Raw genomic sequence first — 27,528 nt, forward strand, 5'->3', positions numbered from 1 at the left:
TTCTCATCAGTTGGACGGGGTAGTCTTCTAACTAATAACAACTTTTTGGGCCACCTTTCCTCTGTTGTGAGAATACAAAGACACTGATATCCACAAAATTTACTTTTAATAGGAAAAAACTGACTTCACTTGCCACTTAGTTTTACCCTTAATGTATCCAAAAGCAAAACACTAATTTATAAGGGGGATGTCTTTATGCATACAAATATGGCATAACTGCTGCAAATATATATGTCGTTTTGCAGATATACGAGGTCTGTTAGAAAAGTATCCGACCTTTTTATTTTTTTCTAAAACCTGATGGATTTGAATCACGTGTGCTTGCATGAGCCAACCTTGAATCTTTGTGCGCATGCGTAATTTTTTTCACGCCTGTCGGTTGCATCATTTGCTTGTAAGCAGCCTTTGTGTGAGGATGGGTGGAGTCTCTCATTGTTTTTTCTTTGCAAGGAAATGGCGGAATGACTGGAGCAGCAGGACTACATCAAATTTTGCAAGAAACTGGGTGACAGCCAAATCAAATCAAATCAAATCAATTTTATTTATATAGGGATATATATTTATATAAGGGAAGCATGTATAAAGTGAATAAAATTGGTCCTAGCACAGAACCTTGTGGAACTCCATAATTAACCTTTAATCTTCTTCATTAGTCTGTGAAGAAGATTCCCCATTTACATGAACAAATTGTAATCTATTAGATAAATATGATTCAAACCACCGCAGCGCAGTGCCTTTAATACCTATGGCATGCTCTAATCTCTGTAATAAAATTTTATGGTCAACAGTATCAAAAGCAGCACTGAGGTCTAACAGAACAAGCACAGAGATGAGTCCACTGTCTGAGGCCATAAGAAGATCATTCACTAATGCTGTTTCTGTACTATGATGAATTCTGAAACCTGACTGAAACTCTTCAAATAGTCCATTCCTCTGCAGATGATCAGTTAGCTGTTTTACAACTACCCTTTCAAGAATTTTTGAGAGAAAAGGAAGGTTGGAGATTGGTCTATAATTAGCTAAGATAGCTGGGTCAAGTGATGGCTTTTTAAGTAATGGTTTAATTACTGCCACCTTAAAAGCCTGTGGTACATAGCCAACTAATAAAGACAGATTGATCATATTTACGATCGAAGCATTAATTAATGGTAGGTCTTCCTTGAGCAGCCTGGTAGGAATGGGGTCTAATAGACATGTTGATGGTTTGGAGGAAGTAACTAACAAAAATAACTCAGAACAATCGGAGAGAAAGAGTCTAACCAAATACCGGCATCACTGAAAGCAGCCAAAGAGAATGATATGTCTTTGGGATGGTTATGAGTAATTTTTTCTCTAATAGTTAAAATTTTATTAGCAAAGAAAGTCATGAAGTCATTACTAGTTAAAGTTAAAGAAATACTCGGCTCAATAGAGCCCTAACTCTTTGTCAGCCTGGCTACAGTGCTGAAAAGAAACCTGGGGTTGTTGTTATTTTCTTCAATTAGTGATAAGTAGTAAGATGTCCTAGCTTTACGGAGGGCTTTTTTATAGAGCAACAGACTCTTTTTCCAGGCAAAGTGAAGATCTTCTAAATTAGTGACACGCCATTTCCTCTCCAACTTACAGGTTATCTGCTTTAAGCTGCGAGTTTGTGAATTATACCGGTCTGGGAGCAGGCACCGTCTCTACGGGGATGGGGTAATGAGGGGATGGCAGGGGGAGAGAAGCTGCAAAGAGGTGTGTAAGACTACAACTCTGCTTGTTATGTGTCGGACGCAGCCCGGAGAACCGACCAGCGTTTGAAGGACCCAGTATAAAATAAGCAGAGCACGGTACAAAGGATAACTGAGTTTAATAAACATAACAGTGATGTGAAAAAATACTAACAAATAAGTGCGCGGTCTGGCGTGGCGGATTTGCGGTGTGCTCCCAGCAGCACAAAACGGTCCGGAGCCAGAACCAGTTCGGACCCAAGGACCCCGCCGACACCCCCCAGGTGGCCGCGACAAACCGAGTCTGTGAAAGAAGAAATCATCATGTGAGTCCACACTCAACACACAGAGGGACCGCTCAAAGGTGTACAAACAGCAAACACTTCCTGGCTTAATTACTAATCAGCTTCCCACCCTGCAGGCATGGAACATCCTGTTCACAAAACTCCACTGCAGTGGAAGCTGATTAAACGACTACATACAGCTCAATATAATAAGGTGTGAGGGACACCACATTTACTGACTGTATAAATGTTAGTCACAAAATCTAACGTACCTCAGGAAGTGTGCTGAAGAGCGTGAGACCTCACCCCCTCCTCTTTCACAGACATGCATCAAACCTGGACGTTCTCTGCATCCACTGATGATGAGATGGCTCTCGAGACGACGATCTCACCCGTCTGGTCACAAAGTCGAGTCTCTGGCAAATACACACTGTGTACTCCAGACTTAAATGCTACCATGTTCCAATCCATGTAGATGCACCACAGCTGTGAGTCCTGACGAGCTGCACGTGATCAGCCTCAGGTGATCAGGGTGAGGTCCTGATAAACTCAGCTACACAGCCACTCAGTCCCAAATGCGCACCACCTGGGAGGAAAACCAAAAGACAGAAACAAAAGACACACAAAAGCCAGCCAGGCACGCCAGCCACAACACTGCTTCCTGGTCCCAACCCTGGATAGTCACGGTTTGGAGGATTTAAGAAAATTGGCCAGATTTCTAGAAATGAGAGCTGCTCCATCCAAGCTAGCGGATTCCTAAAAACACACAAAGTGAATAATGTGTAAATAATTTAGAGGTGATTCAGCAGAGGGAGTGCTTTCGTTAAGGCACGTGAAGATTACACTGTGAAACAAATCGTTATCTAGTTAACTAGATCAATCTAACTGCGCAGATTAAAGAGCTAAGATACAGCAAAACACCGCTGTGCTCCAGAACAGGAAGTGATACACTACTGCAGTGAGAGCCAACCACCAGTAGAGGCCAATAGAGCGTCCACAAAACATCTTAGTGGAAATCCGTGAATAAACCCAAGATGAGTAGGAGAACAAATTGACACAGCAACCAAAATTTTAACATTTCACCCCAATGTCACGGACCATTGCCAAAACAAAGCCCTTAAAAGCAATTCTGGAGTGAACGTACTTGCACCCAGCATCTTCGGTGGAAGTTGGCCCAAACACCTCAGAAGGTAGTGGAACAAATAAACGTGTGCATGTGCACACACACACACAAACAAATGTTGCTAAAATTATAGTATATTGAAACAAGAGATATATGTCAATTTTACATTCATCTACTGCGGTGTTTTATGTTGAGTTCTGACCTAAATAGAGCCCGGAAAGGTTGTTGCTTCCTTCTGATCTCTCAGACTGACTGTCTCTGTCACATTTACTGCCGTTTGAAGGGTGACTCACCTTTATGCAGTGTGACTTCAGCTCCGGGCTTTGCATCAGGAACTATGCAGGTGATTGTGTATGTTATTCCTGCCACCCCAGGGGGCGCCCCGCCCAACTCAAAGTCAGGTTTGGAAGGAGGAACTGAATGCAGGCTACAACAGCGCATGTTTTTAGAAGTACATTCATCAAACTATTTTGTGTTTGTGCTATTATAGTTAAATGCAATGTCTTAAAGCGCTTATATACAGTCTAACATGCTAACACGGGTAACTTAAAAACACATATTAAAGACTGTGGACACAATAGTAATGCATCATGAAAAAAAGACAAACACAACAACAAAACAATTTCCCATACTGCATACAGTCACCTACGAACGAACCCTTACTGTCTTATGCTCCTGAGATTTTTAGTCAGCCGCACTTCCATCTAATTACGCAGTCACCTACTGTACACAGTGTTTAGAAAGCAAAAATTAAAATTATATTAAGTAAGTGTAAGCCAGATTGGATAAAATAAGTAATAAACACATGCTCTGCAAAACAACCACATCCTGCTGATTTTGCTGAAGTGGCACACAGCATCCACGTAGAATATTGTGCTGCTGTTCGACGCTGGTCAGACTTCAAAGGGATTCATATCCTTTACAATGTGTATTTTGTGCACATAATATGTCTTATCACCAAAAGAGAGAGCAAGAAAGAGAGAGAGAGAGAACTGTATTGCAACGTGACTTACTTCCTGCTGTTGTTTTCTTCTTTTCTTTCTTAACAGTAGCCATAAGATGCAGTCATATTAACATTAAACTGTTGCAGGCTCATGTCACTGTTACAGTCTTTGTACAGCTCTAGACAATGCTGAACTTTAGACCAGAGCAACTCTTTCCGGTGACAGAAAACATTCCTTGCCCACAGGAGTAGATCTGTAATTGTTTTTTAGAGGACACATGCACATGGTGTTCCACTTCACCATGAAACTATATAAATAGTCATGCAATGGACAATTGTAGGCTTTAATCACAGACGCCTACAACTCCTAGGTAATTTGGTGGCTTCCCTCACTAGTTTCCTTCATAACACTCATTTGAGAGTTGCCTTCTCCAGTCAAATTGATCACACATTACCAATGTGTCCATTTCTTAATGATTGATGGAAATGAAGACTTAGACTTCTCTGAGTAGTCTAAAGAAAACTGGCTGTAAAAGTGACATTTTGTATGAAAAATAATTCCATTTAGATCATCCAACTACATATGGACTTGGAAAATGGAGACACTGTGCATACAAATGGGCATATTTGCTAAACAGTTAATAACTGTGAAAGCACTGTGTGCTACATTTTATTTGTATGAAAAGTGCAATGTAAATAAAGCTTGAAATTTTTGTTAAACCTCTTGAATTAAATCTTAAAGTCTACACTATAAGCATCTATTGATTGTTTTATTTTAACTCCACTGTGGTGATGCACAGAGGCAAAATAAAAAAAATAAAAAAAACACATATACATATGAACATATGAAAAATACATATGAACCTGACTGTACACACACAGTCACTGAATTATGGAACTTTGGGGGTAATGTAACATAAAAAAAATCTCAACCATATACAATTCAAACATAAGCTCAAAGCAGATTGATCACATTCATTAATTGCTGATAACATGTCAGTTGACATGTTTTGAGTGATTTCACACAATCAGGTCTGATGTTCTGTCCAATAAAAACTGTGGACAAAGAAAGCATACAGATGGAAAAAAAAAACAATTCAGTGCTAATCTATCACAGCACAAAACCAAACACTTTTCTTCTCAGTTCACCCCGAAGCAAAATGTGCGCTATCTGGACTGATCAAAGCAGGTTTCACATCTCCACTCTTCTCACCCCACACTCATTTATCTGACCATAAATAGGAATTCTAGAAAACAAAACAGCCATTAACAAAAAGAACAGAAAATTATTTGGCAGAAAATTGACAAATCTGTCATCAACTCATCATGAAAGAGATTCCTGCAAACGTACGTGCTTGATCAAGTTGCATCTTCTGCGCGCTGCAGGAGCTCGATTGTCTTATTTTGCCGGGTTGCACAGAGTGGGCGAGCCTGCTCGCTGTTAAAGTTGTCTTTCTTTCATCACAGATCAAGTGCAAAGGCTGCATCAGTACAGACGCACAAGAGGGAGTTGGAAAGAACAGAAAGGATACGTGTGTGTGTGTGTGTGTGTGTGTGTGTGTGTGTGTGTGTGTGTGTGTGTGTGTGTGTGTGTGTGTGTGTGTGTGTGTGTGTGAGACACATGAAAGACTGGCAGAGAAGTAAAGTGAAGCAGCAGGAATAGAAAGCAAGAAGGGGCCAGGGGCACGGAGATATCTGCTGCTGGACTCAGACGGAAATCCACCGCTAATGTGGAGGTAAAACAGGTGGACAGCCGACCAGTCTCCCTGTGTTCTCTTCAACTGACTGCTCGCCACTAGGAGATGCTGTTGCTGTACGCTGAGGCGCTGGCTGACTCTCCTCTGCCTATTGAGACAGATGAGATGTGGCTGCAGCTTCAAACTGATTTAAAAGAAGCAATTGAATCTGTGTGGACGGTGATGGGTTACCCAGAGCACTGCAGAGGGGCGAGCTGCAATAATGAGATGCATTTGTTTGTTTTTACCCCCCCCCCCTCCCTTTTCCAAGAAGATGACTGGGCCATGTATCTATTGATAGCACCCCCCCCCCCCCCCCCACACACACACACACACACACACGACACTCACGCTTGTGTTCAAGGAGCGTCTGGCAGCCTAACAAATCCTAAAATAAGAATAATGATATGTTCTCAAATGAGGCAGGCAGGTATGTCCCCCCCCCCACTCTTTGCTCACTCATGCTGGCTTGTTTCTCTTATCTGTTGTTTGTTCCATCATCGCTCCCCAGCAGCCCCAGCCCTCCCCACACACCATCCTTCTTGACCACTGCAGTTCAACTGCAGAAGAACAAGGGAAGGTGCGTTCCTGCTCGGATCAGAGATTACAGCCCTCCATCTATCACATCCACTCAAGTAAACCATGTGACCCAATCAGAACGGGATGGACCCTCACACGCACAAAACCAACCCAGTCTCATGAGTTTTTTTCATGCTCCCATCACGAAATGAATCACATTTTCAGATTTTAAGGTTCTGCAACTAGTCTATAAAATTATTCATGGACTGGCACCTCCCTACCTAGCTGACCTAATTAAACCCTACGTACCGACCTGGGCTCTGCATTCTCAAGGTGCAGGACTACTTTGTGTCCGTAGGGTGAATAAGAAGTCTGCAGGTCACAGAGTTTTCTCTTATCGTGCCCCTGTTCGGTGACATTATCTCTCTGCATCAATAAAACATTCAGATTCTGTGGAGACTTTCAAGTCCAGACTAAAGACGCACTTCTCTTTTGTATGACTAGCATACTGGCATTAGTATGTTACTATGGTTTTTACCCTTTTAAATGAATTTTACTAGGAAACGGAGCAGGCCACTGTCTCAACTTTATCTAAATTCTGGGTGTTTTAGTGAAGCTTAGGGCTAGTGGTCGGCGATCACCTTAGTAGTTCTTTTGTTCTTCGTGTTGTTTAATGCTGACAAATTATTCTGTATTTTGGTGTCGTTCTGATGCCTGATTCTGTTTTTTGTTCTCTCTGTTTGAGGTGCAGCTCCATCCAGAGATGGGTGCAGTGTCTGTTTCTGAAACTCTCCTGTCCTGTGCACCGGCAACATTTCATGTATATTTGTTTTGTGAATGGTTTTGTTATTTGTGTTAGTAGCATGGCCCAAGCAGAGGGTCACCCCTTTGAGTCTGGTCTGCTTGAGGTTTCTTCCCCAGAGGGAGTTTTTCCTTACCACTGTCACCTGTGTGCTTGATCTGGAATATGGTAAAGTTAGGTAGGTGAAGCTTCTTGAGGCAACTTTCTTGTGATTTGGTGCTATATCAAATTAAATAAATTGAAACCCTCTGCAACACTTTTCATTTCGTGGTCGTCACGTTACGATAATGGGCACTTTTCGTGACAATATCACAAACCAATAGATTCATGTATATTTCGTGATGCTGAATCACGAAATGCAAAACACATATGCTGTTTACACCACGTGCACCCAAAGCAAAGAACAGCGAGCCAACATGCTGTTCTCTTAATTAACTTTCTTCCTTGTCTAATTTCCTGTTTTTTTTTTTCCTTCTGCTTTCGTGCTGCCTCTTCTATTAAGGTACATATATGAACACAAATTTAGGCACGCAAAGACGGGCTCCAACTGTTCCGATGAGAAACACTGAGGTGCAAAATTTGATTCATTAGACAAATACAGATGGATGGATGGATAATGCAGATAAGAAGCAGATCAGCAGACACATCAATATGCATAAGCAGCTTCTTCCACCTATTTCTTTTCTCTTTTGCACACAAATACCCGCTGATGAACCGCAGCATGAACACATTTGTATGCAAAAACACATTGACCAGTAAATTTATAGACAAGTTCCATTCATCTCACTTCACACGAAAACAGTGCGTGCACAGTCTCACGCGGGATAGCCAGCTGACTCTCTGGAAAATACTGGAGAAGACCCAAAGGGTAAAGCAGCCTCTAAAAAGCTTATTATGCTGAATTAAGGAAATAACAGAGACCAGAAGATCAGGCTTCTCAACACCAGACAGCCTCAAGTCATCAGGTTTATCTCTGAGAGACAAAGGTGGTCTCCAATGAGACATGCATGCATTTGCATGTGCATGCACAGGGATGTGGGTGTATACATGTGTGAACACACACACTTTGTTGGTCTCAGGTGTGCAATCTCTAGCAGTGAAAGGGATTTTTTTTCCAGAAATCTCTCCCTCCCCATCTGTGTCTCCTCTCTTCTGGGAGAAAAGTAGAGCAGGTGTCACCCAGCCCCACCCCCAAGAAACCATCACCTACCCACCACTCCTCCCAGCATATCTCTTATCAACAGCTCCATCAAGGATGCAATGTTTTTGCTGTTTGTCAGTTCGGTAGCGAGAGATGTGGTAGGATATGTCAAAAGGACATGAACAAATTTAAATTAAATTTGGTTGAGAGGCAGGCGATGGGTTGCAGAAAAGTTGATTACATTTTGGTGTGGATCTCGATCAACGGATGGATCTGACTTGATATTTCAGCTTTGATCTTTGATCCCAATTCCTTTGATCCTGACTGGTGAATGTAGATCCTGAAAATGTAACCTCCCTGACAGATGTTACATTTTGTTGCTGTTTGTGTCTGTCTGTCTGTTTTTTCAGCAGGATTCCAGATCACAGTAATTGTGACTACATGATCAAAGGAAAGAAAATCACACATTACAGTATAAGGATCAAAGCTCAGTGATCAAAGATCTGGTCTGTGCCTTGATCTAGATCCTTTGTTTGACCTTTGATGTCTGATTCTCATTCCTTTCACCCGATTGTTAGCATTACAGTAAATAGGAAGATGATCCTGTTGACAGACAGACAGCAAACAAAAAAAAAAAAACAAAAAACAAAAACATAACCTCTGTCTTGATCTGCATTTATCAATCCCAATCAAAGTTCACTATCAAAGATGAATGATCAGGGTCACAATTCAGTGCTAATAATCAAAGGCCCACAATCAAGATCCGAAGCTCAGACATCAAAGGTCAGATCCATCCCTTGATCCATATCCTGCATTTGATCTTTGATCTCATTCCTTAGGTCCTGTAGTCAGAATTGCTGTAATCTGTAACATAACTCTGTTGACAGACAGACAGACATATAAATGGCATAAAAGTATAATATCTGTAAAAGACGTTATAATTTCAGTAACAGTATTTAGCAATCAGGATCAAGGTTTATGATCAAAGACGAGTGATGAGGATCAAGGGTGTGTGATCATGATCAAGGTCAAGGATGAGTGGTCTGGATTAGGATCAAAGGTCACCAACCAGAATCAAAGCTCACTCACTGGAATGAAAAGTCAGCAATTAAGATCAAATGTTAGCAATCAAGATCAAAGGTCAGCAATTAGAGAAAGGAAAATGTCAACAGCAGCCATGTAAACAGAGGAGCACTGGACCTCATTGGAAGTATATACTCCCTGAAAGTCTTTTTGTTATGGGTCAATTATATAACAGTCAAATTCTAATTTTCAGCATCCCGTTCCCCACTGACCGTTACAGTACAAGCCTAAATTCGATTCAAGTCCATCGTGGTGTCGTGTAAATCAGCGGCTGCTCCGGTAGTGCAGGAGTGATGTAAGGCTGTTTACAGAGAACGGCTTTATAAATGTACAGTAAGGAGTGTTGATCTCCTCGCTCTGACAGTGAGGGCCAACCAGTGCTGCTGAACAAGTCACACTGATAAGTCCTGAAGCTGTCAGCCGTTATGAATCTCACAACACAGCCATATAAAATATCTAAAGTGTAGACGATGCAGTGTGCATATAAATAGTATCACCAGACTGGAGCCCAGTTCAAACAAAACTGTTGACTGAAATGAGTGCTGCGTGACTGAAAGAGCAAACCTGCTTGTTGTGTTTGGACAAAAGTGCAGCTTTTTAAGTGTTTTAATAGCTTTTTCAGCATGTACCATCTATCCTAAGACCAAGATAGTTATGTTTGTTGTTTTTTGAGTCAGTCGTCTGTTGTACACATTGTGTAAATGTCGGGAGTATCACATGTAGATTTTGTAAAAAGCACATTTTTAAACATATAATACCAATGTGATATCTGTAGCGATGTAACAATGTGACATGGCGGCACATCCTGCCCTATGCCTCATAGCTACTCTGTGGTCCAACGTGCATCATCTGTGTAATATGTGATTGGTTTGTGGGCATTATGGAGACAAATGGGGCAGGACTGGCATATCTCTTTCTGTTTAAAGGGTAAAACTGCATTGATCTGGATTTAACAGGGCACGTGGTACGGGGTTCATCAGGTCTGCTTCAGCTTCAGGTTTTTCCACTGATGGAGCAAGATTAAATAAATTTCAATCCATAGTCACTACAAATAACCCGATTAAAAAGTTTGAACGTGACTGAAGCTCTTACGACTACGAATACACTAAAAAAAAAAGTGACTCATTGGATAAACTCAATTCAATTATGTGGAGGATTTCCATCTAATAAATAATGTGTAGTCCCAACTAAATTAAATTAAATTATCTTGCATGGATGTGCCTTATTTGAGTTGGGGCTACATATATTTATTAGATGGAACTCCTGCACGTAACTGAATTGAGTTTTTTTGAGTGTACTTGGATGGTACCGCATACTACACTCTAAAAAAGAACAGCTGTTTCATCTAGAAAGATTGATGTAACAATTTGTATAGATTTGAATAAATGAATGAATTTTCTCTTGTAAAACAAAAACAAAACCAAACCTAACCAAAAAAGTGGTAGGCAATTTCCCACTTATAAACACCGACCCCTTTTACCATTTTATATATATATATATATATATATATATATATATATATATATATATATATATACACACACACACAGTGGTGAAAATAAGTATTTGACCCCGTCAGTTTTGCAGGTTCTCCCACCTACAAAGAATGGAGGGTCTGTAGTTTTTATCGTAGGTACACTTCAACTGTGAGAGACAGAATCTAAAAAAAAAAAAATCCAGAAAATCACATTGTATGATTTTTAAATAATTAATTTGCATTTTATTGCATAAAATAAGTATTTGACCCCCTAGAATAACAGAGCTTAACAATTGGTATAGAAACATTTTTCTGCCATTACAGAGGTCAGACGTTTCTTGTAGTTCTTGACCAAGTTTTCACACACTGCAACAGGGATTTTGGTCCACTCCTCCATACAGATTTGCTCCAAGTCTTTCAGGTTTGGGATTTCAGCTCCCTCCAAAGTTTTTCTATTGAGTTCAGGTCTGGAGACTGACCAGGCCACTCCAGGACCTTGAAATGCTTCTTACGGAGCCCCTCCTTAGTTGCCCTGGCTGTGTGTTTGGGGTCATTGTCATGCTGGAAGACCCAGCCACGACCCATCTTCAATGCTCTTACTGAGGGAAGGAAGTTGTTTGCCAAAATCTCGCAATACATGACCCCATCCATCCTCCCTTCAATACGGTGCAGTCGTCCTGTTCCCTTTGCAGAAGAGCACCCCCAGTGTATGATGTCTCCACCCCCATGCTTCACGGTTGGGATGGTTTTCTTGGGGTTGTTCTCATCCTCTAAACATGGTAAGTGGAGCTGATTCCAAAAAGCTCTATTTTGGTCTCATCTGACATGACCTTCTCCCATGCCTCCTCTGGATCATCCAGATGGTCACTGGTGAACTTCAAACGGGCCTGGACATATGTTGGCTTGAGCAGGGGGACCTTGCTGCCCTGCATGATTTAAAACCATGACAGCATCATATATTACTAATGTAATCTTTGTGACTGTGGTCCCAGCTCTCTTCAGGTCATTGATCAGGTCCTCCTGTGTAGTTCTGAGCTTTCTCAGAATCATCCTTACCCCACAAAGTGAGATCTTGCATGGAATCCCAGACTGAGGGAGATTGACAGTCATATTGTGTTTCTTCCACTTTCTAATAAATAATCATAACAGTTGTCTTCTCACCAAGCTGCTTGCCTGTTGTCCTGTAGTCCATCCCAGCCTTGACAGCTCTTTGGTCTTGGCTATGGTGGACAGGTTGGAGTGTGATTGATTGAGTGTGTGAACAGGTGTCTTTTATACAGGTAACAAGTTCAAACAGGTGCAATTAATACAGGTAAAGAATTAACAGGTCTGTGAGAGCCAGAATTCTTGCTGGTTGGTAGGTGTTCAAATACTTATTTTATGCAATAAAAGGCAAATTAATTATTTAAAAAAAATCATACAATGTGACTTTCTGGATTTTTATTTTTTTTTTAGATTCTGTCTCTCACAGTTGAAGTGTACCTACGATAAAAACTACAGACCTCTCCATTCTTTGTAGGTGGGAGAAACTGCAAAAATGACAGGGGGTCAAATATGTATTTTGTATGTATGTATATATATTCTTCTTCTTCTTTGTCTTTCGGCTGCTCCCGTTAGGGGTCACCACAGCAGATCAATCGTTTCCATCTCACCCTGTCCTCTGTATCTTCCTTTGTCACACCAACCACCTGCATGTCCTCCCTCACCACATCCATAAACCTCCTCTTTGGACTCCCTCTTCTCCTTCTGCCTGGTGGCTCCATCCTCAGCATCTTTCTCCCTATATACCCTGGGTCCCTCCTCTACACATGTCCAAACCATCTCAATCTCACCTCTCTGTCTTTGTCTCCAAACCGTCCCACCTGAACTGTCCCACTGTTATGTTCATTCCAAATGTTGTCCATTCTTGTCACTCCCAAAGAGAATCATAGAGAAACATAGCTGGTCTCACTACTGTCTTGTAAACTTTCCCCTTCACTCTTGCTGATATTCTTCGGTCACAAATCACTCCTGCCACCTTCCTCCACCCACTCCACCCTGCCTGCACTCTCTTCTTCACCTCTTTACCACACTCGCCATAACTTTGAACAGTTGACCCCAAATATTTAAACTCATCTACTTTCACCACTTCTACTCCTTGTAACTGCACTATTCCACTGGGCTCCCTCTCATTCACACACATGTACTCAGTCTTGCTTCTACTGACTTTGATTCCCCTTCTATATTTACGAGGTCTGTTAGAAAAGTATCCGACCTTTTTATTTTTTTCAAAAACCTGATTTGAATCACGTGTGCTTGCATGAGCCAACCTTAAACCTTCGTGCGCATGCGTGATTTTTTTCACACCTGTCGATTGCGTCATTTGCTTGTAAGCAGCTTTTGTGTGAGAATGGGTGGAGTCTCTTGTCGTTTTTTGTTTGCAAGGAAATGGCGGAACGACTGGAGCAGCGCGACTGCATCAAATTTTGCCAGAAACTGGGCGACAGCCAGGTGGAAACCATACGGATTATTCAGACGGCTTTCGGTGACGATCCTATGGGCATCACACAGATTAAGGAGCCATACAACCGGTTTAAAGACGGCCGCACAATGGTGGAGAGCGAGCCACGCTCCGGGCAGCCATCGACATGCTGAAATGACCAGATCATTTCCAAAGAGAACGCTTTGGTGATGTGGGACCGTCGTGTGACTATCCGAGAAATTGTGGACGAGGTGGACATCAGCACTTTTTCGGCACATTCCACTGTGACAGAAGATTTTGCCATGAAAAGAGTGGCAGCGAAACTGATCGGCACGAAGCTGATGGCGCAGCGAAAGCGCCTTCGTGTTGAAGCCTCACAGGACATGTTGTGACATGCTGAATCTTCCGTCTGAATCATCCGAATGGTGGAAGAGCTGGAAAAACAAACCGAGACAATATAGATTAATCAGTGAACTAAAATATCTCAACACAACAGAACAAACAATAGTGCAACGCAAAATCAACAAAACCAGTAAAAAACTCAGTTAACCTGAGTCATCATACTATAATAAGTCATTATATTGTCTTTTTAAGACAAAGTACCAGATAATTTAATGCTATCAGAACAGTTATTCCAAATTTTTACACCTTTTACGGAAACACAATGACTTTTTACACTAATTCGAGGTTTTAATTAAAGTTATTTTAAAGGTTTTTTTTTAAGTTATGTCAACTTAAAAAGAGAACATGTGGCATTAACTCAGTAACAGCCAAGTTGAAATAACTTAAAGAAATTGTTACATCAGTTTTTCTAGTTGAAACAGCAGTTCCTTTTTTAGAGTGTATCAACAATTTCGAGCATCAGGAACAAACGTTTGAACATTTCAAATATTTGATCCTAATTTTAAATCTTGGCTGTAAAATGGCTGTAACGTCTACGTATAGAAAGTTTGTTCAAGACTGACAAGGATGAATCAAGAAGTTACTATGATGCTTCAAAACACGCCCCAATTTGCAATTAAACAGGAAGAAGCGGCGCTCTGTGGAATAGCCCCATAATAGACTACGTTTACATGCAGCCAATAATCCTTTCATAACTGGAATATTAGCAATAACCCGGTTGCGCATGGCCATGTAAACACCCGCAAAAACCCGAATATGCTCATATTCCGGTTTTTAAAAACCCGAATATGACCCCTGGGTTACTCCTTTTCTAACCCGAATATCAGGTCATATAAACACGCATCGGAATATCCCCATAGAAAGGAACATTATTTTGTGTTTTGCGCATGTCCTATCCGCAAGGAATCTTGGTCTTTGAGTACGGCAACTACTTGTATGCGGCGCACGCAACCCACCGGACACCTCAGAAGCAGAGGTAAACAAGCATGGAGAAATAGTACCACACTTTTGGAGCGAGGAGGAAACCGAGTACTTCATTAGTATTGTGAAAGACATGAATATAATGTCTTTTACTGACTGTAGAAAGTACAGAGATAGCGACATTTACAAGGTGGCCGAAAAGTTACGCGAAGCAGGATTTGCACGAACGCCAGACCAAATCAAGCACCGGTGGAAGACATGCGTCGCTGTTTAGATGGGGATATTCCAATGATACCAGTGACCATGTATACAGGAGTAACTGTCTGCTTAAGCATGTAAACGGGTTATTCCTAATGATTCAGAAACAGGAATATTGACCTTAACCTGAATATTAACAGCATGTAAACGTAGCCAGAGTTTTTTGTAACAGAAGAAAATCTGCTCATATACTGAATACTGTGATGGAGTGAGGAGGACCTACTTCATACAAAATTATACGATTGGTATAAATTTTAATTTGATTAATGAATGACATCAGTGTTTTGAATAAAAAAGAGAGCAATGATTCAGGAATAGACACTAACCCTTGTGAAAGAGACGTAAGTCCTATACAGGTTGAATTAAATGTTGCTATGTGCCAAACAGTTTTCTGTATCTCAGTTCCAGAATATATTCTAGATCTCCTCCAAAGCTGAATTACATATTTCCCAGAATGTTATCTATCCACTCACCAAATTATATTGGAATCTGTTCTTTCCTTTTTGAGGTACTCTTGCTAACAGACACACAAAACAAACCTTCTTGTCAGATGTAACAAAAGCATGCACTCATGCAAAAATGCAAATGTTAAATAATTATGTTTTGTACTATACATTTACCCCACTTTTCTTCCTCCCAGCTGGGGCTGTCTGGAACTTGTTTATACAAACACGGCGGTATTCAGATTTCACAGTGGATCCCGAAATTAAATATGGTTTGAAACAAATCATTGTCTGCTGATAATACATCATTACAATAAGCAGCATCCTGTGATTTGATACAAAAACACATTACAAAACACTCATCATTGCACACTCCAACCTTAACAGAAAAAAAAGATCACTCACTCTGTCTGTCGGAGGACAAAGCAGCTGCAAAAGTAATTCTATTAAAGTAGAATTCTTATATTTATTCTGCCCCTTTACTTCTATGCTCTGGAAATGAGACACTGTGTGTACATATGGCTTATACCTCCTAACTTGTTGATGGGTTATTTTTTTTTTTGTTAAACCTGTTGAATTAAAGCTGAGATTCCAGTGTGAAAATGCACTTTTTTTAATTTTTACTGGCATACAGAGGTAAAATTACAAATCATGCATCCTGTCCAAATACTTATGAACCTGACTGCAGATTTCAGCCTTTCCAACATGAGCATTTACCTCCACCAAGAAGGGAATGTTCTCACCAGCATTTGTTTCAACCTGACTGTTAGGATAACTTAAGTAATGAATGGATTTCCCTGAATTTCAGTGTGCAGAATGAGATTATTTTGTGAAATAAGTGATTCAGTTTTGGCAACAATCTGGAATATACTCTGGAAATCAGATTTAGATGGATATTTAGCTTTTAGCTTGAAAAGCTGTAAGAGGATGATAGAATTTACTGAGTAAATGGATAATATAAAAGTGAGGGATATTCTTTTGAATTTGATCTGGAACATGTTTTGGAACCAGGATCCAAAACAAGTTTGAAGCATTCAGGAACATTTAATTCGAAAATACATTAAAAAGTAACTTCAATAATATTTTGTCCTCAGAAATTTTCTGCAATTTTCAAGCTGATCTAGAACATACATAAATCAGGGGCACAGTACAGTCCTACTGCTGTCTGTGGACATGGAACTGAACTGCAGTATTCTTATGTGTTAAATATTGCATAATCCAGGAAGTATTCACAGTGCTTCACTTTTTGTTATGTTGCAGCCTTATTCCAAAATGTATGAAATTAATTTTTTCCCTCCATATTCTACACACAATACCCCATAATAACAATGTGAAAAAAGCTTTTTTTTTTTAGATTTTTGCAAATTTATTACAAATTTTAAAAAAAGAAATCACATGTAAATAAGTATTTACAGCCTTTGCCATGAAGCTCAAAATTGAGCTCAGGTGCATCCTATTTCCACTACAGCTTAATTGAAGTCCACCTGGGGTAAATTCAGTTGAATGGATATGATTGGGAAACGCCCACACCTGTCTACATATAAGGTTCCACAGTTGACAGTGTATGTCAGAGCACAAACCAAGCATGAAGTCAAAGGAATTGTCTGTAGACCTCTGAGACAGGATTGTCTCAAGGCACAAATCTGGCGAAGGGTACAGAAACATTTCTGCTGCTTTCAAGGTCACAAATGTAGCCTCCATCATCCATAACTGGAAGAAGTGTGGGTCCCCCAGTGCTGGACGCCCATCAAAACTGAGCGATCACGGGAGAAGGGCCTTAGTCAGGGAGTTGACTAAGAACCCGATGGTCACTCTGTCAGAGCTCCATCATTCCTCTGTGGAGAGAGGAGAACCTTCCAGAAGGAAAACCATCTCTGCAGCAATCCAACAATCAGGCCTGTATGGTAGAGTGGCCAGACAGAAGCTACTCCTCATAAAAGGCACATGGCAGCCCACCTTAAGGACTCTCAGACCATGAGAAACAAAATTTGCTAGTTGGATGAGACAAAGATTGTACTCTTTAGCATGAATGCCAGGCATCATGTTTGGAGGAAACCAGGCACCATCCATACAGTGAAGCATGGTGGTGGCAGCATCATGCTGTGGGGCTGTTTTTCAGCAGCAGGAACTGGGAGACTAGTCAGGATTGAGGGAAAGATGAATGCAGTACAGAGACATCCTGGATGAAAACCTGCTCCAGAGCACTCTTGACCTCAGACTGGGGCGACAGTTCATCTTTCACAGGTCAATGACCCTAAGCACACAGCTAAGATACCAAAGGAGTGGCTTCAGTACAACTCTGTGAATGTCTTTGAGTGACCCAGCCAGAGCCCAGACTTGAATCCGATTTTCAGATCTCTGGAGAGATCTGAAAATGGCTGTGCACCGAGCTCTCCCCATCCAGCCTGATGGAGTTTGAGAGATGCTGCAAAGAGGAATGGGCAAAACTGCCCAAAGATAGGTGCACCAAGCTTCTGCACATCATATTCAATTAGACTTGCAGCTGTAATTTCTGCAAAAGGTGCATCAACAAAGTACTGAGCAAAGGGTGTGAATACTTGTGTACATGTGATTTCTTACTTTTTAAAAATAAATTTGCAGAAATGTGAAAAAAAAACCTTTGGATGTTGTCATTATGGGGTACTGTGTGTGGAATTTTTAGGAAAAAAAATAGTTTCATCCATTTTGGAATAAGGCTGTAACATAACAAAATGTGGAAAAAGTGAAGCACTATGAATACTTTCCAGACACACAATATTTATCAACTGGTGCTCCAAATATTGGCTAATCCGGTACTTGCAAACAACAATGACTGTATACACCACTCTACAGTCCAAGCAGTAAATTAAAACACTAACGTAAGTTCTGTGCTATTTGTCGTCTTAAAGTCTCTTTGATGAACCAAATAGTTTTTCAGCACTCTAAATCTCAGCAGCATCTGGCTTATTTTCCAATGTGCACTGCTGTGCGGGAAATGGAACACATTTACCTCGGTTGGGACGTCATTTCCAATGGTGACTTCTCACTTCCAAGATAAATGGAACGCAGTATTAGACCCACCACCCCCAAATAAAGTCTGAGGAGCTTTTCAGTAGTTACACCGGAAATCAGTCATTATCTATTAAAAAAGGGAGGAATTTCATCTGTTCTTTTAATATTGCCCTTTTACTACTGCACTTATCACACGTACCGCTGTCACATTAACATAAGGTTGGCAGAGTAGTATGCACGCCATCACACACTTTGCACACCACATTGTCTGCTAATGGGGTTGTATTCTGGGCAACTGTCAGAATGTTTCTTGGACAAAGATGAATCAAGTTGCCATGTTCTACGTTGTCCGTGACCCCATTTATAAGTTGTTCCATTATTCATAACAGAGAATCATAAAATGAAAGCTCATTATATACTCTTCAAGTGCTAAACTCATTAGCTCCTGCAAGAAAAAAATAAATAAATAACTCCTCTGCAGAACCCTGCTGGATCCTAAAATGTCCTCTAACCTCCATCCAACACTGATAATAAGATTACATCCACGTTCACGCACACGCGCTGGGTCTGTGCAAAAACCAACTACTGAATGAGCAACGCTGTCGAAAAACCAGGAGACATCAAATAAATATTTTGAACATTTGCATGAGGCATCAGTGCAGGAATGCATTATACGGTGCGAGAGGGAGCGAGTTGTTCATTAATAAGATTAAATGCTACAGCTAATGATATAAAGTGAAAGAGGGGATATGTCAGGTATGTGCGGGGTAAATTTTAGAGGAGTGGTTGGGGGGTAGAGGTTGTTATTGTCACGGATTACTCACTGCCACTTGAACTGCCTATTGCAATAATCCCCTATCTAAGTTCTGCAGGAAGGCAAAAACACACAGGAGTTGTGTAGCACCGAATTAAATGTCTTGAAAACATCTTTTTGTAAGCCGATGAATGGAGCTTATTGACATTTTTGCTGTTTACTGCCTGTGGTGATCCATCTTGAATTAGCCAGTCATGATAGCACCCCCCCTGACCAAAGAATCCAATTATACAACCAGCAATCTGTGTTTTGTTTTCACACTCCCTCTCTCCCTGACTGTATCTCCTCATAAAGAGTTTATGGTGTTTTGATATGATGCACAGCCTGATGGGTTGGAGCTATGGTTGACTGGTCTGGGCTGGGGGGCCTTGGGAGCTGTAGTTCAGTGATGGAGAAGCCTGGGGGGAACTCATCAGGGAGCCTGCTCCGCGGAAGGATGCACTGTTTCTACTCCCAGTTCAGCACTAACGGGAGATTGAATTCATCGGCTCATTATCAAACCCCCGATTAGTCAAGTATTTGAATCATTTGAGTTGGTGGGGTGGAATAAACGACCCTTTAGGACCGAGGCTGCAGAGAACTTTTCAAGTCAGTGCCTTCATTCTTCTGCCTTACCGTCCAACAGCTGCATCTCGAACAGCCGGCAGCTTAAAATTTTCCCATGATGTTGGACAAACACACCAGCTGTGATGAGTGGAGAGGATTCAGATATGAGCCTATTGCCCTACGCTTAGATTACCTACAAATGAGAGTGACAAGCGGTTGGCGTTTGTCACTTGATGGGCGTTCATGGGGCATGGCCAACTCATGGTTGGATCATAAAGGACACGGAAACCCAGCGCTGCCACTATGTTTCTGTGAAGGATCTCAGTTGTCCAGCTGGTTTCCATAGTAGAGAATCTTGAATCTCCGACTGGACTGGGTTGCTTGACGCAAGGACATTTTGCTTCAAATCGCAGAAGCTTCCTCAGCTAAAATTCTTGCTCTGGTAGTCTGACTTCTGTCTTGACTCTTGTAGAGAAGAATAACAGAAGCCACAAAAGCTGGAGTTTTAAACCTAACCAGACCCTTCCTACCGATAGGCAGACTGTTATAGGCCAGTGACTAAACAATTGCTCTAATTAGCACCTATTGTGCTCTAGTAGCACCCTCCTAATGACAGGGCAGCTGTCCCTCCTAACGATGGGACAGACGCCTCTCCTGACGGCTCCCCTGACGACTCTCCTGATGACGTGACTGACTCATTCCCATGAACAAAAGACTGACACTGCTTTGACCTGAGTACCCCATTGTAAACAGGGGACAAAGCATGTCTCAGACCCCCTTTCCGGTTAAGGCTGGGTTTCAACTGTTTCACATACAATGCCACCTTCACTCCTCTCTCAAACCATTTCCTTTCTCTGGCTAAGATTTTAACTTCCTTGTCCTCAAACGTGTGGTTAGTGTCTTTAAGGTGGAGATGAACTGCAGACTGAGGTCCACCGGCGGCCTCTCTGTGGTGCTGGTATAGCCTTTTGTGTAACGGTTGCTTAGTCTCACTTATGTAGTGTTCGTTACAGTTTTCCTGACATCTGATAGAATACACGACATTGCTCTGTTTGTAACTAGGGATCCCGTCCTTAGGGTGAACTAATTTCTGTCTCAAGGTGTTAACAGGTTTAAAGTAAAGTGCCACTGTGAACTTTTCCTTCATGCTTGACTGCTTGAGAGAACCAAAGATCCTTTGAGTTCTTTCAGTAAAACATGTAGAATGGTGATATTCTTGTATCGCAAGTTAACATGCTAACATCTCCATAAGATGCCTTGTAAATCACCTCAGATGTATCATCTGGTTACAAAAACAGCATTTTTAGATTTAGAAGTGTTTATTTGTTACAAATTGTTACCCGAGGCCATCAAATCTGGCCATCGGGTATTGTGAAGGCTTTTCGTCTGACCAGCCGTCTGTCTGTCTGTCTGTCCATCTGTCTGTCTTTCTGTACTCAGCATAAGTCCAGTCCTATTACTGCCAGACTCTTGAAATTCCCACGGAACATTCTTGGGATACAGACCTCGGACAACGTCAAAGATAGCTAACGATGTATTTTTAATAGGTATTTTAAGAGGTTAACAAGTCACATTTTGTTTCAATTGGATCCGTTTTGTTTTTGAGTGATGCGGGTGACAGCCAATATGGGTAGAGCTGCACTGTGACATCAGTCACTGGTCTCTTCAAAACCGCTTTGTTTTGTGTGTTTATATACATGTTTCTCATATATTATGTAAAAGCTAGCATGGTGGTAAAACATTAGCATGGTGTTGTCACTTCCTGGTGTCACTACTTGCTAACAGCTTTGTTTCTGGTATATTATCTAAAAGCTATTGAGATATAAACAGTTCTGAAACTGAAAATGCTGTTTTTGTAACTTGATAACACCTCTGGAGTAATACTTTTTGCAGATGTTAGCTTGTACGCTAACTTTTGCAAACTCAAAGCTAGCTTCCTATGGAGTTAAATTTGTCTCATTAATAACTGCAAATGCACAGAGGGTGATCTACAAATAGTCCTTAATTTGCATTACATGAACAAATGATGATTTGAGCTTGTACAAATTGTACATAAGACAATAGGGTCTTAATAATTAATTAAACAACTGCAAATTATAAAGAAAACAATGCTCATATGGCTGAAGGTATTTTAGCATTGCGTTATTTTTACAAAATACAAGAGAAAAATATTCCAAACTGACAAACTGTCTGGGAATGTATTCCATCATCTTTGAATATTTTGTTCAAGCTAGCAACCAGAATACATCACGCTGCCTTCAATCAAATGACCAGTTGCCTTGTTGCATTGCTCAGCATTTGTATAAAATAACTTTCTTCTACCAACATGTGTCTGATTTTGCTGTAAAAAGCACCACTCTGACTGAAAATGAATGGCAGCTGGTTGCTTTGCCTCTGTCTCTTGTCGCTAATGTGATCAAGGGGATACCCACACAGGGCAGCAGTAGGTTTCAGACATGGTAAATACAACAAAGAGCATCCCCCAGTGCATCCCAGACATAATTCACACATATTTTGGCCAGTGGCAACTTTGCTAACCTTGTGCATGTGGCCATGTGCACAATAGGTGTTTCAGAGCTAATAAATGTGGCAGTCAAGCCTCCTGTGGCTGCAGGTGTAGTTCTGCTGTTGGACAGAATACTGTTATTCAAAAACATGTCTGCAGTCAAAACCTCTTCCTATCCCACATCAGTCGCCATTCCTTCCACCAGCCCATTGATGTCAGAAAAACCTGCTTCCTTCCCAGAGGAGAGAGAATTGCCACAGCAAACCCCTTTTTTTACTCACCCTAAAGAGGGGACCCTCTGTAAATGGACTTTTCATGGTCACCAAAGAAAAAACCTGAAAGCAAGAGGGGAACAGAGAAAGAAATATCGCAACGGAGCAAATGGGGAGGGGAGGGGGTGTAAGTAAATGAACTGTGCAGAGAAGAAAGGTTCCTTTAGAGTCTTTGCTGCACCACATATGGGCCTGCTCCCACAAGTAAGCAGGACAGAGAGTCAGCGAGAGAGAGAGAGAGAGAGAAGATAAGTGACAACAGGTGGTCTCATGTAGTCTCACAATTACATCTATTCCAGCCCGTGTCTGAGTGGGAACTTTTTAATCACTTCTGTTATAATTTATTCCTGTGCAAGAGAGACATGTTTTGCTCCAAGGCTGCCAAGGAGAGCAGGCTCTAGTGAAACTTTCAATTGTGCAGCTGCTGCTTAGAGCTGTGCAAGTCCTGGAATACTGCACAGTATTTCCTAAAGAAATATAATGAATGCTAGGGTGGGAAATTAAGTGGAAACATTTGGTGTGTGTGTGTGTGTGTGTGTGTGGGTGGGGGGGTAAGAGAAGATTCATTGTGCATGATTTAGCTATTATGAACTGCACTTGTAGAAAAGTGTCAAGGGTCATACTAAAGTCTTCGGTGGAAGACTTTAGAAAGATTTCAAATGCTAAACCTTATCTTGAACAAATTAAAGTGGTTTATCATTTAAATTAATATTTCACAGTCCTTCATATGCAGATTACTAGTTGAGACGCCGTTACAGCTGAGGATGCCTCACTTTTTCAGATACATTAACATTCCAAAAAGCTAAGCATGCAGAAGCGCCCACATTCTCAAACTGCTGTTGTTTTCCTCACAACGCACGCTGATCCAGGCTGTATCAGAAATAATTGGTTGACTGATTTCAGATGAGCCTGCTTGACAGCTATAGGGGGTGTCATCTTCCAGCTTAGCATTTTCGATCTGAAGATGATACTCACCTGAAACAGAGATGGAAAGATGACTTTTACTTAGGAAACAATAAGAAATGCATGTTAAATAAATATGATTACAACTTCCAGTTCTCAGCTTTTCATTTCACTGTTAGTTTCTAGACTGTTTCTGACTCAGCGTACTACCTAAATTGCTTTACACCCAACTTTTCTGCCCAAACTTGTGGGTGGTGAGCCTAGAGAGGTTGGCTCAGCCACATAGTGCCCACCAACAAGGTCCTATCCACAATCTGACTCCAGGAATTGTTCCTATTTTCCCAATTCCAGACGAGGTCACTGAGCTGTGTTTTAGACTCGTACTTATCCTCAAGAGGATATCTTCATTATCCTCAAGAGAGATCAATTTACTTTGGGAGATCATCCACTTTCCCACTGCATCGTCACTTTTTCTTTGCATTTTCACTTTGTTTGAGTGTAATTTGCCCAAAACCCCAATTGAAAATGCCATTGTTTGTACCCCAGAAGTAGAGAAATTACATCATATGCATCATATTTTACCCCTTTAGTGCCCGCCCACAAACGAGACTGCGCTGCCCTATTGGACTGTTGCAATGTGAGCAGTAATGGGGCCACTGCTTTTGATTGTCATAGTGCTGAGTTTGAGCAGTTGCTGTGTTCTAACTTTCTCCTATACCCATCAACGTTGGGTAGTGACTGAAAGAACAAGGTCGCAGGTCCAAGAAGCTTAAATTATTGTGCTTTGCATGGTGGTTTAACCCTGTGGAGTTCTGGAGTCAAGTAGGAGTTATATATATTAGATATACTGCTTCTTTGCATAGAAGGAAGTTGGTTGAGGTAGAGCTGGCATCTGATTATGAAGTTGCCTGAACACCTCTCTTTGGAGCAGACCCTTGAAAGGTTTTATTTGGGAATACCTTGGCATCTCCCAATTAGAGCTAGAGATGGTGAATGGTGATGGACATCTGGGCTATCTTATTTAACCTGCAGTCCACCAAATAAACAGCGGAAAAAGGCTAAAAATAGCGAGAATACTTTCATAAATGAATCCTCATTCCCTGACTATTTCATTTTCTTAATTCCTTTTTGGAAATACTGCAGTCATTCCATTAACAATCACATGGTTGTGTATATTCACAGAATGTTCTAGAATGAACTTGCAGTAGGTAAACTAAAATTCAATCCCAGATTCAGATCACTGCCTGAATAAATTGTGCATTAATTGATGTCAGTTCTTCTCTCTGTATCTGTCTTCTGTTAGTCTGGCATGCCAACAGGGCTTGATTTGTTTGATGCTTTGCCATAACCTGTGGGGATTATATGATATTCACTGTATGTTTTCCAGCTCTGATTCTCTGGCTCACATCCTGCTAACATGTACAAAATAGTATCTTGGTCTGACAACCACCCAGTCCTCAAAATGCTTGTGTCAAGTAAGCTGGCAAGATAATTAACACCAACCAGAAGCAATTTTCACATCTAAGTTATCATTGAGTGCAGACAGAGAAAGACACTGAAGTTATTAATCATATTCCTCTTTCCTGAAATTACTCACAAATAGTTCAATCAAGCAGCAGAGAGTGTATTTATAGGTAGGCGAGATGGTGGATTGCTGCATCGTAATTTACTTACATGTCCATTACCCTGTATTTATTTCTTCTATACAGCTTTCAAACTTTGAACATACACAATATGTCCAGATAGTTAATTTGTCTGCAGCACAGCCTTCTGTCACATGTGCATGTATAAAACCAAAGACACTCTACTGTGCGATGTAAAATCCAAACATATTTTAACACACTCAATATGTTCATATTTTCATGAAATATGGTTTGTTTTTGTATGAATACAAAATCCATCTGTAACTGTACATATTGTTTTGCTTTTTACATAACAGTTTTAATCTTTGTCTTATTTTAACATTAATAAGTGTGTTTGGTTCACTATTTTACTATGGCATTGTGTAAATAGAAAACTGATTCATTGTTTTTCTGTTTTCACTTATTACATCACTTCACTGTTAATTCCACAATTTTTCATATTGTACCCATCATACAAATGAAGAAAACAAAGTAGGAGCACAAAAAGCAAAAACTATATCCAAATAAGCTCAGGAGCATGGGGGGAGGCTGACTCCCGAGACTGCAGAGCACAAGAAGGTACATAAGGCTCACTATGTTCCACAAGGTAAAGACATGCTCTCATTTTCACAGAAAACCACTGACAACAGATAAAGTTGTCTTTTTTTTTTTTTTACTGTGAACCAATTCTAAGATTATCTGCTGCTATAACTTGTGCAATATTCTCAACAATGTTAGATTATCTCTGTCTTTATTTTTCTTATTTATTTTATTTAGTTACATTCCAGATACCAACATTCCATCATATATTGTGTAATACCACTTTACATTATTACTGTAAAGTACAATTCCACATCAGGTCAGATAAAAATTTGAAAAAAAAAATGTCATCTGTCTCAGTCTGCCCATCTGAACAGATTTCCAAGGTGTGTATATATATATATATATATATATATATATATATATATATATATATATATATATATATATATATATATATATATATATATATATATATAAAAACCTTGATTAGCCTTGGGTTAGTGACCAGCATACAGTTATTGTGCTGCTCCCACATTTACATCAATTTTCACAAAACTATGAATCTGACTTTTGACCTAATTACCTCAACATCAAAGGCCTTCCTGGGAATTGCAGTTGATCCTGATCAAGATTAAGATCGAGGCTTCCAGTGACTTCTTGTACTTGGCCATTGAAAATGTATCTGTAATTAATGAAAGTATGAAACTTGTAGGGATTCACTTACCACCGCAGTGACATTCTGGTCTTTGAGATGGCTGGGAAGGGCTTATCAATCAATCAATCAATCAACTTTTTTCTTATATAGCGCCAAATCACAACAAACAGTTGCCCCAAGGCGCTCCATATTGCAAGGCAAGGCCATACAATAACCATGAAAAACCCCAACGGTCAAAACGACCCCCTATGAGCAAGCACTTGGCCACAGTGGGAAGGAAAAACTCCCTTTTAACAGGAAGAAACCTCCAGCAGAACCAGGCTCAGGGAGGGGCAGTCTTCTGCTGAGACTGGTTGGGGCTGAGGGAAAGAACCAGGAAAAAGACATGCCGAGAAGGGGGGCAGAGATCGATCACTAATGATTAAATGCAGAGTGATGCATACGGAGCAAAAAAAGAAAGAAACAGTGCATCATGGGAACCCCCCACAGTCTACGTCTAAAGCAACATAACCAAGGGATGGTCCAGGGTCACCCGATCCAGCCCTAACTATAAGCCTTAGCGAAAAGGAAAGTTTTAAGCCTAATCTTAAAAGTAGAGAGGGTATCTGTCTCCCTGATCTGAATTGGGAGCTGGTTCCACAGGAGAGGAGCCTGAAAGCTGAAGGCTCTGCCTCCCATTCTACTCTTACAAACCCTAGGAACTACAAGTAAGCCCGCAGTCTGAGAGCAAAGCGCTCTAATGGGGTAATATGGTACTACGAGGTCCCTAAGATAAGATGGGACCTGATTATTCAAAACCTTATAAGTAAGAAGAAGAATTTTAAATTCTATTCTAGAATTAACAGGAAGCCAATGAAGAGAGGCCAACACGGGTGAGATATGCTCTCTCCTGCTAGTCCCCATCAGTACTCTAGCTGCAGCATTCTGAACCAACTGAAGGCTTTTTAGGGAACTTTTAGGACAACCTGATAATAATGAATTACAATAGTCCAGCCTAGAGGAAATAAATGCATGATAATATGCGCTTTGAATGACATATCCTGATCAAAAATAACTCCAAGATTTCTCACAGTATTACCAGAGATCAGGGAAATGCCATCCAGAGTAACGATCTGGTTAGACACCATGCTTCCAAGATTTGTGGGGCCAAGTACAATAACTTCAGTTTTATCTGAGTTTAAAAGCAGGAAATTAGAGGTCATCCATGTCTTTATGTCTGTAAGACAATCCTGCAGTTTAGCTAATTGGTGTGTATCCTCTGGCTTCATGGATAGATAAAGCTGGGTATCATCTGTGTAACAATGAAAATTTAAGCAATACCGTCTAATAATACTGCCCAAGGGAAGCATGTATAAAGTGAATAAAATTGGTCCTAGCACAGAACCTTGTGGA

General features: G+C 40.7%; 1 protein-coding gene across 1 annotated transcript in view; it reads right to left on the reverse strand.

The window, feature by feature from the left end:
• Positions 1 to 27,528, reverse strand: part of nphs1 (NPHS1 adhesion molecule, nephrin) — a 155,882-nt gene that overhangs the window by 98,870 nt on the left and 29,484 nt on the right. The window contains 5 exon segments of the mRNA XM_034173673.1: positions 1,581 to 1,598; positions 3,392 to 3,525; positions 5,828 to 5,886; positions 22,423 to 22,476; positions 23,222 to 23,388. Of these exon segments, the coding sequence (XP_034029564.1) occupies positions 1,581 to 1,598; positions 3,392 to 3,525; positions 5,828 to 5,886; positions 22,423 to 22,476; positions 23,222 to 23,388 (432 nt within the window).

The sequence above is a fragment of the Thalassophryne amazonica genome, chromosome 7, assembly GCF_902500255.1.
Source record: "Thalassophryne amazonica chromosome 7, fThaAma1.1, whole genome shotgun sequence".
Lineage (NCBI taxonomy): Eukaryota > Metazoa > Chordata > Actinopteri > Batrachoidiformes > Batrachoididae > Thalassophryne > Thalassophryne amazonica.